The sequence below is a fragment of the Rana temporaria genome, chromosome 3 (assembly GCF_905171775.1).
Source record: "Rana temporaria chromosome 3, aRanTem1.1, whole genome shotgun sequence".
NCBI classification, from domain to species: domain Eukaryota; kingdom Metazoa; phylum Chordata; class Amphibia; order Anura; family Ranidae; genus Rana; species Rana temporaria.
The window spans coordinates 138233903-138246955 of record NC_053491.1 but is presented as its reverse complement, the minus strand read 5'-3'; the positions used below and the strand labels follow the sequence as shown (position 1 = coordinate 138246955).

Genomic DNA, 13053 nt, shown 5'->3' with positions numbered 1-13053 from the left:
TGGTCAGAGTTGATCGGAAGATGAATGGAGCCAAATACAGGGCAATCTTAGAAGAAAACCTGTTAGCATCTGCAAAAGACTTGAGACTGGGGCGGAGGTTCACCTTCCAGCAAGACAACGACCCTAAACATACAGCCAGAGCTACAATGGAATGGTTTAGATCAAAGCATATTCATGTGTTAGAATGGCCCAGTCAAAGTCCAGACCTAAATCCAATAAAAAATTTGTGGCAAGACTTGAAAATTGCTGTTCACAGATGCTTTCTATCCGATCTGACCGAGCTTGAGCTATTTTGCAAAGATTGGACAAGACAAAGAATGGGCAAAAATGTCACTCTCTAGATGTGCAAAGCTGGTAGAGACCTGCCCAAAAAACTTGCATCTAAAAGTGGTTGCACAAAATATTGACTGAATACAAATGCATGCCACACTATTTTCACATAATTATATGTAAAAGAAAAATTGAAAATCATTTATTTTCCTTCCACTTCAAAATTATGTGCCACTTTGTGTTGGTCTATCACATACAATCCCAATAAAATCCATTTACGTTTTTGGTAGTAACATGACAAAATTAGTAACATTTCAAGGGATATGAATACTTTTTTAAGGCACTGTATGAATACTTAGTTGATATGGTTCTGGAGTATTTTTGGCTTAATCTTGCTAAGTTATCTGTGCATTATGTAATACATTCATAGGGCTGCATGTATACAGTATAGTGTAAGTACAAAGTAATACATGAAGTAAATATCTATACACATACCCTTTCTTCTGCAGTCCAGTGTTGTTATTGGATAAAGATATGTATAACAGAGTGTTGAATCCACAGATGGTCTAGAAGGTTTAGACCCTTCTAATGGTTTAGGTTTTTCATCTTCTTCTTGGCAAATAACTTGGGGTGTGATCTCCTTTAGCTTCTGATTTTTTAACTCAACTGGTGACTCACACTTGGCATAATTTCCAAAGTTCCTGTTCCTCGGAACTTGTAGCAGAGTCACCAGGGATTCCAGCTCACAGTTACAATCCCAAGGATTATCATAGAGTCTTAGATAGGTGAGTCGAGGCATATGTATGAACACTTCTTCAGACAAGATTTTAATGCGGTTGTGTTGTAATAAGAGAGTTGATAGTTTTTTCAAACCAAAAAAGGCCTGTCTCTCAATTTTTCTGAGTTCATTTTGCTGTAAATCAAGACTTATAAGATTCTGAAACTTAGAAAAGGCATTGTTCTTTAGTATGCGGATCTGGTTTCTGGCCAGCAGTATGTGGATCAGGTCTTCTGGCCAGTCCTCGAGGACAGATGTCTGCTTCCTCTCCTGACAGTCCAAATATTTTTCATTAGAATATGTATATATATCACAAGTTGATCCTGGAGCATAGCGTTTCACAGTGCTTGAAAGTGTCTTGGAGCTGTGAGGTTTGTCATTGTTTCCTCGGTTGTTCCTTCTTGTTTTCCGAAATTCGGATGCTTTGCAAAAAAGAAGTAACAAGATAAGGGTAACAACTTGCATTCTGACATCCAGCTGGCTCTTATTTTCCTGTACAACAATGAAATATTTCTCTTGAAATACAGTTCTCAAAGTTTAGAATGTGGAACTCCTGAGCTGCAAAATAAAACAATGAAATATACTTAGATAGCAAACAAAATAAACACAAATTACTAGATAAATTAAATATATGTAAAATAGGCCTCATTTAGATGGGCTCATGTAAAGGGCCGCCTTCACTCACACAGGATGCACAGGTTTTTGGGGAAGTCGCATGCAGGCAGCCTTTTCAAACCAATTATGGGTGTGCAGGACTGATGCACAGATCAGAACAAAATCTGTGTAACCACACACCTGTCATTGATGTGAACAGGCTGCCTGCACACCATGGGTGTCCCCTCCATAGGGCAAGGGGGGGGCAATTGATCCCCCCTAGAAAATCGAGAAGGTGAAGAGTGAACACCCCTTCGTGACTGAAGCAGTGACAGCGCCGCGGTGACAGGCATGTTAGAACAGGGAGAGAGAGGCGAGCTGCTGGTCGTGGCGTTGCAAGGGGGGGGCTGGGGGTGGTCTGGTGTAGGGTGACACCACTGCACCTGACCAACCATCCCCTTCTCAAGCGGCCGTGGTTCCGGGCCGGATGTCACAGAGGCACAGCAAGCAGAGTGAAGCCGCCTCCCCATCCCAGTGTTTATGTGTACACAGGGAACCTGCTGTGCCTGTGCAGCGCTGATCTGAGGTACTGAATGGGATGGGGGAGGGGGGCCCGTCTATGCTGAAGGGGGGGGTTTGTGCTGAATGGGTGGTCCATCTGTGGTGAAGGGGGGGTCTGTACTGAAGGGGGGGTATGTGCTGAAGGGGGGTCCATCTGTGCTGAAGGGGGGCCCTGTGCTTAAAGGGGGTCCATCTGTGCTGAAGGGGGGGTCTGTGCTGAACGGAAGGGTCTGTGCTGAAGGGGGGGGGGGGGTCTGTACATTCTCTAAGCTATATTTATATGGGCATGGAATGAAGCTGAATTATCTCAAGAGCTATTTCATTTCAGCTTTACTGTCCTCCAGTAACATAAATAATTACAAATTAAACACATAAACAAAGTTCTTAAAGCAAGGACCCATTCATACTGCTGCGCTTCATTTGCGCATGCACATTAACCCGCGTAATGCCACATGTTAACATGTATTTCATTAAGGCAGCACATTCATTTGAATGGGGTGTCTAACATACCAAAATGATAGAATTTTTGCCAGTGCACCACAACCTGCATGTTTTGCTGCACTGTAATGCAAGCACCTTAAAATGGTGCATTGGGATGCTACTCTTAATAAATGGCACAGCATTGCTACACTGTGCGTTATTTTGCTTTTCGGTAAAGCACACATTATTGTAGCTAATGAACAGTCCCTAATACACAGTCATATGAAAGTTTATAATGACTCGATCTTTGATCATTCTTGATGTTGTTTTGTCCAGGTTAGCTTTAACATCTGCACCTCCTAGCTGAAATAATTGACTTGGTTACTATTGAGCATGAAAAACTTTTAACAAATGACTTGCACATAACGTATATGTGTGGAGGTGTTATAAATATGTACAAAAAGTTTGAACTACACTTACTACGGTGAAGAGTCTTGCTTGAAATACAAGCGCACTTTCACGCTCTGGTTTTAACAAGATTAAATAAAGATATTTTATTTTTTTAACTCTGCATTTTGCTTCCAGATGATGTTGGCAGGCATGTGTCTGCACACTTTGGAGTAACTTGTTACAAGCTGAAACACATTTTCCACTATGTACCGCCTTTGTAAATAAAACTGTAAAAAGGGAAAGGCAGCCTCCTGGATTCTGGCTCTTTCTTGTGTACTGTTTGCAAATGAACGCAAACGACTGATGTTGTGACACCACCGTTTTAATCTTTTGCTTTCATTTTGTGATAGGAAAACATCTTTCAGGATGATTCAAAATACGTTGCACTGCTGACTGCATAATATAACCCTAATGCCGTTGTACAAAAACAGCAATTGTTTCTGTGCAACAAGCACTGTTTTACATGTCTCATACTTTCATGCCCATGTGAAAGAATTGAAAAAAATTAGGTCCCACTTTGAAGGCTAACTTCACCTTTGTTCGCTTTTTTTTTTTCTAAATTCCAGCTCCCCTATGTACTAATATAGCAGTAGCCACCCTGGCGGTATGATTATGTCAGATTTTTGCGACTCAAAGCAGTATAATTGCTTTGCATAGAAATTTGGCGTTTTATATTGTAAGCCTGTAATTCTTAGTAATAACACACTTAAATCTGTCCAAACAGTCTAGTAGATATCCCGGGTATGATACAGTTTCAAACAGGAAATCATAAATTATAATATAATGAATAGCTATAAATAATTATAAAAAATAATGATATAATAATAAATGAAATTTGCTCATGATTTACTATCGCTGTTTTCTAGCTGGTCTAAAACCACTTTTGACATAAAGGGACACTTTTTGGTTGCTATGGACAATCTCAAGTTTCCAGGCAGAAAGAACAGTATATATATAATACAAAACTGCATGCAGGGAACTGGACAAAGCATTAGACCCCTTTCACATGGAAGCGTTTTAGCGTTGAAAATATCGCTATTAAAATGCTCATAAAACGCTCTCCATGCATCTCAATGGACCCTTTCACACTGCAAGCAGCATCTTTGGAGCAGCTTTTGGGCAGTGAAAAAAACGCTCTAAAAAAGCCCCTCTCCATTGAAATGAATTGAAAGCGATGTAAAAACGTCTTACCCTTTCACACTGAGGAACTGCAAAAACGGCCTAAATAGTTAGGGTCTTTGGCGGTGCTTTACCAGCACATTGGGATGGCAGATGAGGCTTCCCTCAAATAACGCTCGGATAACGCTCGAAAAACGCCCCAGTGTCAAAGGGGCCTTAGGGACAAAAGGGAGGTAAAATAATTTGATACAGTGATGTAATCTGTAAGATTACAGTGTACTGTATGTGTGGACTTTTTAAATTTGCCACGGGCTCTGCCCCCATGCATCACGATGCTTGCAGGGAACGGAGCCCGGCACACAGAGCTTTGGGCAGAGGACACCTCCCGTAGAAACAGCGGGGGGATATCGCAGAATCCCAGTGACAAGGTAAGTAAACTGTAGGATCCTGAGATGCAAGGTCATGACACAGGAAAGAGTTGACCAGCTGAGGGTAGATGATGCAGGTTGTGTGCTAATGTGGTCAGCTGGTCAACTCCTTCCTGTGTCATGCCCTAAAGTCTGACCAGGAAGTAAGTTGGAAGTAATCGAGCAGTGTGTTAAAAACAGCTATGAAAAGAGTAAGGTACGCTTGTGTGGAATTAATGGAAAGCTGTTTTGTTTTTGCTAAATAAGTACAATAATGCTATATTGGTACATAGAGGAGCTGGAATTTAGAGAAAAAAAGGCGATCTTAGCCTTTTGGTAGATCATCAATGTCAGGGGTTGATTTCTAAAGCTGGTGCACACAGAATGTGGTGCAGCTGTGCCTAGTAACCAATCAGCCTCTAACTTCAGCTTGATCAATTAAAGGGGAGTTCCAGCCTTTTTAGGTTTATTAAAAGTCAGCAGCTATAAAAATTGTAGCTGCTGACTTTTAATAAACAGACACTTACCTGCTCTGCGGTCCAGCGATGTGGCCGCTCGGAGAGTCGCTCCTCTCCGCCGGCGCCTCCATTCACTCTGTGGGCACCTGGCCGGGACAGCTTTCGGCTTCACGGCCGGGCACACACTGCGCATGCGCGAGCGGCCCTGCGCTCCCTGAGTGGATAGGCGATCTCCTGGGACCTGTCAAGTGTCCCAGGAGATCGCCTAGAGGGAGGGGCTAGAGGAGAAGTCACGAGGCGGTCCCTGGGCGGAAGGAGGAAGTGGGACAGGAAGTCCCACTCCTACCGAAGCCCCCCCCCAAAAAATGACATGCCAAATGTGTCATGTAAGGGGGTGAAGAGTGCTTAAAGTGGAAGTTCCACTTTTGGGTGGAACTTCGCTTTAAGTTTTGACAATAAAACCTGGAAGATGATTGCTTACTATGCACAGCTGCACCACATTCTGTGTGCGCCAGCTTTAGTAAATCTCTCCCTGAATGTCATGGCGTCCACTAACTTACACTGTGCCTGCTTTAGAATATCGGCTGATTTTCATAATGGAAGCTTAGAATGGATTAGTTAATAGATTATATCTAAAGATTGTAGAGCTAAAAATGTAGTTGAAATGTATATGTAGGAACGGTTTTAACCGCCAAAGTATAGGCAGTTTTATTTAGCTAGTCTTGTGATGCAGTGCCCCTGCCAAACAGTAGTCAGGTACTTATGCTATAGAGGGCGATCGCTGTGTGAGGGAGCCCGGGCACATTGCAAGAGATGCCGGAAAGGTGTCCTGAGTGCCTGACACTAGCGCGCCCCCCAGTTACCGGAGCTCAGTGCTGGAAGTGCCCGAGTGCCCTAATAGTCAATCTGCCCCTGCTTACGGCACACCTGCACACAGTTTGAGAATCACTGGTTTAATCAATAGGCTCAGGCTCTGCAATTTGGATGCCCAGGAGGAAAAGTGCTAATTAAATAATAATAATACTAATAATTATTGTTATTATATTCTTATCTATGCAATAAGATAAAAAGCCTTCTGTGTGTATCAGCTTCCCTCAGCCCCCCCAATACTTACCTGAGCCCTATCTCTGTCCAGCAATGTCCGTGAGTGTCTCGGCCATCTGGAAAACTCTCCCTCCTGATTGGCTGAGACACAGCAGCGCGGTGCCATTGGCTCCAGCTGCTGTCAATCAAAGTCACTTAGCCACTTAGCCAATCAGGAGAGAAAGGGGGCAGGGCCAAACTGCAGCTCTGTGTCTGAATGGACAAATGGAGCTGCAGATTGGCTTGGGTGTCCCCATAGCAAGCTGCTTGCTGTGGGGGCATTCAACAGGAGGGAGGGGCCGGGGCACAGAAGAGGCACCCGATAAGAGGAGGATCTGGGGTGCTCTGTGCAAATCCACTGCAACAGAGCATATAGGTATGACATGTTTGTTATTTTTATAGAAAAAAAATAGACTTTACAATCACTTTAAGTATACTTTTACCCGAAAATTTCAAAATGGCTTTGCAAATATTGTACAACATAAACAAACAATTGCAACAACCACCATGTTATTCTCCAGTGCCTCTGCTTTTAGCAAATATATAATGTTTGGGGGTTATTAATAATTATCTAGCAAAACATTTTTTTAAAGATTACGTGGATCTGGCCCATGGCATTTTGCTTTTAGGCCAAAAAGTTAAATTTTGGTCTCATCTGACCAGGGCACCTTCTTCCACATGTTTGCTGTGTCCCCCACATGACTTCTCGCAAACTGCAAACGGGACTTCTTATGACTTTCTTTCAACAATGGTTTTCTTCTTGCCACTCTTCTATAAAGGCCAGATTTGTGAAGTGCATGACGGTTGTCCTGTGGACAGATTCTCCCACCTGAGCTGTGGATCTCTGCAGCTCCTCCAGAGTTACCATGGGCCTCTTGGCTGCTTCTCTGATTAATGTTCTCCTTGCCTGGCCTGTTAGAACAGGTGGGCGGCCATGTCTTTGTAGGTTTGCAGTTGTGCATTTTTGGATGATGGATTGAACAGTGCTCCATGAGATGTCCATGAGATGTTCAAAGCTTAGGATATTTTTTTTATAACCCAACCCTGCTATAAAACTTCTCTACCAGTTTATCTCTGACCTGTCTGGTGTGTTTCTTGGTCTTTATGATGCTGTTTACTAAGGTTTTCTAACAAACCTCTGAGAGCTTCACAGAACAGCTGTATTTATACTGAGGTTAAATTACACACATGTAGACTCAATTTACTATTTAGGTGACTTCTGGAGGCAATTGGTTCCGTTAGATGTTAGTTAGGGGTATCAGAGTAAAGGGGCTGAATACAAATTAATACAAAACCACACTTTTCACATATTTATTTGTAAAAAAAAATGAAAACCCTTCCACTTCACAATCATGTGCCACTTTGTTTTGGTCTATCACATAAAATCCAAATAAAATACATTTACGTTTTTGGTTGTAACATGACAAAATGTGGAAAATATCAAGGGATGTGAATACTTTTTCAAGGTACTGTAAGAAAGTATATCATATTTACTTGTTTTAACCTTTTTTTTTTTTATAATTCCTTAGTTACTTCCTGGTTTCCAGGCCTAGGCAAATTATGTCATATATCCCAGGTGTATAAAGGAGGGGAGGAGAGGTTTTCTCAGCTTAACACACCCTCCTGCATGCATGCCTGAGTTAAGGGCAGATGAAATCTAGGAAATGCTACATGAATCACCTGCCCTTATTCAAGATGGCCATGGCCAGAAATGCTAGAGGGGGTGTTTTTCCAAAGTGATTTCTCAGTAAAATAAAGCACGGAGATACAGTATAGATGAATGGGTGAGTTTGCTTTGAATATTAAAATTAATTAAATATTGTTTTTGGTTTGTAGTGTAGTTCTACTTTTAAATAGGAACTTCAGTCCCCACCATGTTTTCTTTTTAACCCCCCCCCCCCCCATTACCTGTTATGGCTTGTCTTTCATTCGCATACTTACCTGACCAGCAGTTCCAGCGTTGCCTTGCTGTAATTTGCTATTCTGTTGGGTCCAGTGCCGCCATCTTGGTCCTCCTCAGTGGTTGTGAGCTTGCTGCCTCTTCTGAGTTCAGACAGCCAGTCCACGAAGACAAGGACCATCTCCACCTATGGCTGCCGTCGGTCCTTTCATCTGCAGCCTCCTGGAATATTTGATGAAGATATACCAAGAGGAGAAAGGACAGGTCACTCTCGTTTAGGTGAGAATGGCAGTGGGTGGGAGGTAGGTCAAATAAAAATTTAATAAAAAAGTCACTCACGGGTTTGCTTTATCAGATCCTAGAATCCCAAACTTTCTTATCCTGGCACTCCTATTAAAGCGGAAACTGAAATTACTCCCACAGTTTACAACTGCAGTGAAAAATAAAAAAATATAATTTTGTCTGTTAAAGCTAAATCATCATATTTACCAATAGAGATTTTACATTTACATTTTCTATAATTTGCTGCACCATTTCACATGATTTTCCCTGCCATTCGATTTATGGCATGAGGATAAACAGTTGATTTTCTCATGCGGCCATTTCGTGTTTAGAACACGTGTAGAAAGATGGGGGCAGATTCAGATAGAGATACGACGGCGTATCTCCTGATACGACGGCGTATCTCCTGATACGCCGTCGTATCTCTGAGATCCGACGGTCGGATCTATGCGGCTGATTCATAGAATCCGGTTCCGCATAGATCTCCCTAAGATCCGACAGGTGTAAGTGACTTACACCGTCGGATCTTAGGCTGCAATTCCCGGCCAGCCGCTAGGTGGTGCTTCGGTTTTTTACGCGACGAATATGCAAATGCCGGTTTCCGCCGATTTAGAAACGAACGCCTGCCCGTCGCTTTTTTCTTACGTCGCTTGCGTTCGGCTTTTTCCGGCGTATAGTTACCCCTGCTATGTGAGGGGTATCCTATGTTAAGTATGGCCGTCGTTCCCGCGCCAAGTTTTGAATTTTTTACGTCGTTTGCGTAAGTCGATTCAGAAAAGCGCTGGACGCAAGTTACGCTCACGCCGAAACCAATGACGTCCTAGCGACGTCATTGGGAGCAATGCACGCCGGGAAAATTTGCGGATGGCGCATGCGCAGTTAAATCGGCGCGGGGACGCGCCTGCTTTAAATACTACACTCCCCCTAGCCGCGGAATTTGAATTCCACCGGGGGATTTACGATACGCCGCCGCAAGTTTTGAGGTAAGTGCTTTCTGAATACAGCACTAGCCTCTCAAATTTGCGCCGGCGGATCGTAAATCAGATAGATTACGCGGATCTAAAGATCTAAAGATCCGCTAATCTATCTGAATCTACCCCATGGTGTTTTAAGGTTGGGTGTTTCAATGCAGCATGGTGACACACCTCTCTGGCACAGCTATTCACTGGGAAGACCAATGTGCTGCCTTTTTCTCCTTCCCCCAGCTCCAAGAGCTCCTTAGATAGCTGAGAAAAGCGGGTATATGATCTCTTTTTAAAAAAAAGGGGAGGGGGAGTATTTGTAATGTTTTTTTTATATGTGTTTACAAATGTTTTGCATTTCATTTATATTTTAAACTGAATGGGTTGTTTTACAAGGTGAGGGTTCACATATACATTAAATAGTGGATGTGTGTGTTTTTTTGAGAATACGGATAGTTTTTCGTGTCACTTTAAAACGTATGTTGCTGATTCTGGTTGAGATGCTGTTTTTTAAAACGTATGTTGCTGATTCTGGTTGAGATGCTGTTTTTTGCCAGTGGCAACACAATATCAGCAAATTTGCCCTTTTTGTACCATATTCCACTAATACTGGCCCCAAACAGCAGCACAGTGCAAGATCAGACAATAAACTAGGACTTCTTGTCTATTTTAAAAGTGTCAGGCAGAAAAGCAAATGGGGGGAATCCCCCAGTGGGTTGCAGGCAGCTATAAAAATGAATTTTCAAGCAGAATGAGGAACATCTGTTAGGGTCATATTTCTGTTTTATTACATATTAAGAGTCTAACCCTTTCCCATTAAATCTGAATCTGAATAAAAGTCTAGAGCCAGGCTTTAGAGTGACTCACTTTAACAACAAAAAATTATCTCTGGTGAAGGGTCAACAACCTTAAGTGTCCTTATACCCAACACTTTATTTAAGTGGTTGTCCTTATACCCAACACCTTAAGTGGTTGTACTCAGTGGTGTATTTAGGTTTGTGCTGACCTAGGCCTGACTAAACTCGTGCACCCCCTAATTTAAATATGACCCACCCCTTCCTGTCAAGGTCACACCCCTTACTTTTTAAGACCTGCCTTGAAATTTTCGAGTGGGGACATTAGTTCTGAGGGCCTGGGGGGGGGCGCAATATATTCCCTTAATTAGCATAGATTTCCTCTCACTTCCTGTTTGGCTATGGGCCAGGAAGTAAAGGGAATTCTCTTCGATGGGACAGGAATGGTATAAAAAAAAAACTGACAGGGGCTATAACCCTCCCTTACTCTATCCAAAAATGAAAAAAAAAGTGTTGACTATAGTTCTACTTTAAGCACAAATTTCTGATAATTTTATGGAGGACTTAGAAGATATAACCATACCAATGGTGCAACAGAAAACACATTGCACAGTGAAAAAGGTTTGTGGTTCAGGTTGATAGGACAGTCAAAAGCGGCGAGCCCCCCCCCCCCCCACAGTTGCGGAATGCCGACCGCCCGCCTGCATACTGAAAGCAGTGCGGCCGCTTTATGGGGGTGCTAGACTAAGTTGCCTCTCAGCCCAGTCCGCCCCATAATACTGGCGCTACACTTAGTGTAGCGCAAGCCGGCGGGGACTCTTTCCGTGCTACGCCCCTGCAAAGTGCTGCCCTAGGCCTGGGCCTTGTCGGCCTAGGCTAGGATACAGCGTTGGTTGTACTTATACCCAACATCATAAGTGGTTGTCCTTATACCCAACACCATAAGTGGTTGTACTTATTCCCAACACCATAAGTTGTTGTCCTTATACCCAACACCTTAAGTGGTTGTCCTTATACCCAACACCTTAAGTGGTTGTCCTTATACCCAACACCTTAAGTGGTTGTCCTTATACCCAACACCTTAAGTGGTTGTCCTTATACCCAACACCCTAAGTGGTTGTACTTATTCCCAACACCATAAGTTGTTGTCCTTATACCCAACACCTTAAGTGGTTGTCCTTATACCCAACACCTTAAGTGGTTGTCCTTATACCCAACACCTTAAGTGGTTGTCCTTATACCCAACACCTTAAGTGGTTGTCCTTATACCCAACACCCTAAGTGGTTGTTTTTATACCCAACACCCTAAGTGGTTGTCCTTATACCCAACACCTTAAGTGGTTGTTTTTATACCCAACACCTTAAGTGGTTGTCCTTATACCCAACACCTTAAGTGATTGTCCTTATACCCAACACCTTAAGTGGTTGTCCTTATACCCAACACCTTAAGTGGTTGTCCTTATACCCAACACCTTAAGTGGTTGTCCTTATACCCAACACCTTAAGTGGTTGTCCTTATACCCAACACCTTAAGTGGTTGTCCTTATACCCAACACCTTAAGTGGTTGTCCTTATACCCAACACCTTAAGGGGTTGTCCTTATACCCAACACCTTAAGGGGTTGTCCTTATACCCAACACCTTAAGGGGTTGTCCTTATACCCAACACCTTAAGTGGTTGTCCTTATACCCAACACCTTAAGGGGTTGTCCTTATACCCAACACCTTAAATGATTGTACCTATACCCAGTGCAGTGACTGGCCTCAAGTGATACACAGAGATTAAACAGATCCTCTTACATAAGTTGTACCTGTTTATCTACTGTTGTCTTTTCTCTACACTCGTTCAAAGTCCAGAAAGCTTGTCTGAGCTGTCAGAAAAAAGGGTATGGAGAGCTGCATTTGCACCCTGCAGAGCTCAGTGAGAAGAGCTCTGAGAACTGATTGGAGGGAAGGGAACCCCCCCCCCCTTCATACACCACGCAGAAACAGAGTGGATGCTGTTAATCACAGTCTTTGTGCTGAAAATCCCTCCCCTGTCACCGTTTTCTTTTGGTGTCAGGAAAGCTTGCCAGAAGTGATTCATGCACATAGCAGAGGAATGAAGCAGCAGACAGAAATTACACTTATGCCTCCTACAGACGATCGGACATTCCGACAACAAAACCGTGGATACATTTCCGACGGATGTTGGCTCAAACTTGTCTTGCATACACATGGTCACACAATTGTTGTCGGAAATTCCGAACGTCAAGAACGCGGTGACGTACAACACTACGACGAGCCGAGAAAAATTTAAGTTTAATGATTCCGAGCATGCCTTGCATTGATTCTGAGCATGCGTAGAATTTTTGTGCATTGAATTGTGTACACACGGTTGGAATTTCCGACAACAACGGCTCTCAAATTTTTGTTGTCGGAAATTCCAACAGCAAATGTCCGATGGAGCATACACACGGTCGGATTTCCCGACAACAAGCTCACATCGAACATTTGTTTTCGGAAATTCCGACCGTGTGTACGCGCCATTAGTGTTCTGGATTGAGACAAGTACACACTATAACACTATTAGCTGGATTCAGGTAGGGCGGCTCACTTTTGAGGCGGTGTAGCATATCGCATATACGCTACGCCGCCGTAAGTCAGAGAGGCAAGTGCTGTATTCACAAAGCACTTGCCTCCTAAGTTACGGCGGCGTAGCGTAAATGGGCCGGCCTAAGCGCGCTTAATTCAAATGTGGAACAGGGGGCGTGTTTTATGTAAATGACAGGTGACCCGACGTGATTGACGTTTTTTACGAACAGCGCATGCGCCGTCCGTGGACATATCCCAGTGTGCTTTGCTCCAAAGTACGCCGTTTCGACGTGAACGTAAATTACGTCCAGCCTGATTCGCGTACGACTTACGCAAACGACGTAAAAAGATAGGCCTGTTCCGACGTCCATACCTTGCATGGGCTGCGCCACCTAGGGAGCA

The 13053-nt window shown here is 43.3% G+C and overlaps 2 protein-coding genes across 2 annotated transcripts in view; one reads left to right on the top strand and one right to left on the bottom strand.

The window, feature by feature from the left end:
• FBXL13 (F-box and leucine rich repeat protein 13) overlaps positions 1 to 13053 on the top strand; it is a 227913-nt gene that overhangs the window by 92597 nt on the left and 122263 nt on the right. The gene's annotated exons all lie outside the window — the stretch shown is intronic.
• LRRC17 (leucine rich repeat containing 17) overlaps positions 1 to 13053 on the bottom strand; it is a 45871-nt gene that overhangs the window by 9363 nt on the left and 23455 nt on the right. Inside the window, exon 2 of the mRNA XM_040343481.1 lies at positions 766 to 1606. Coding sequence (XP_040199415.1) covers positions 766 to 1513 — 748 coding nt within the window. The 5' untranslated portion in view covers positions 1514 to 1606. The remainder of the gene's footprint in view (positions 1 to 765; positions 1607 to 13053) is intronic.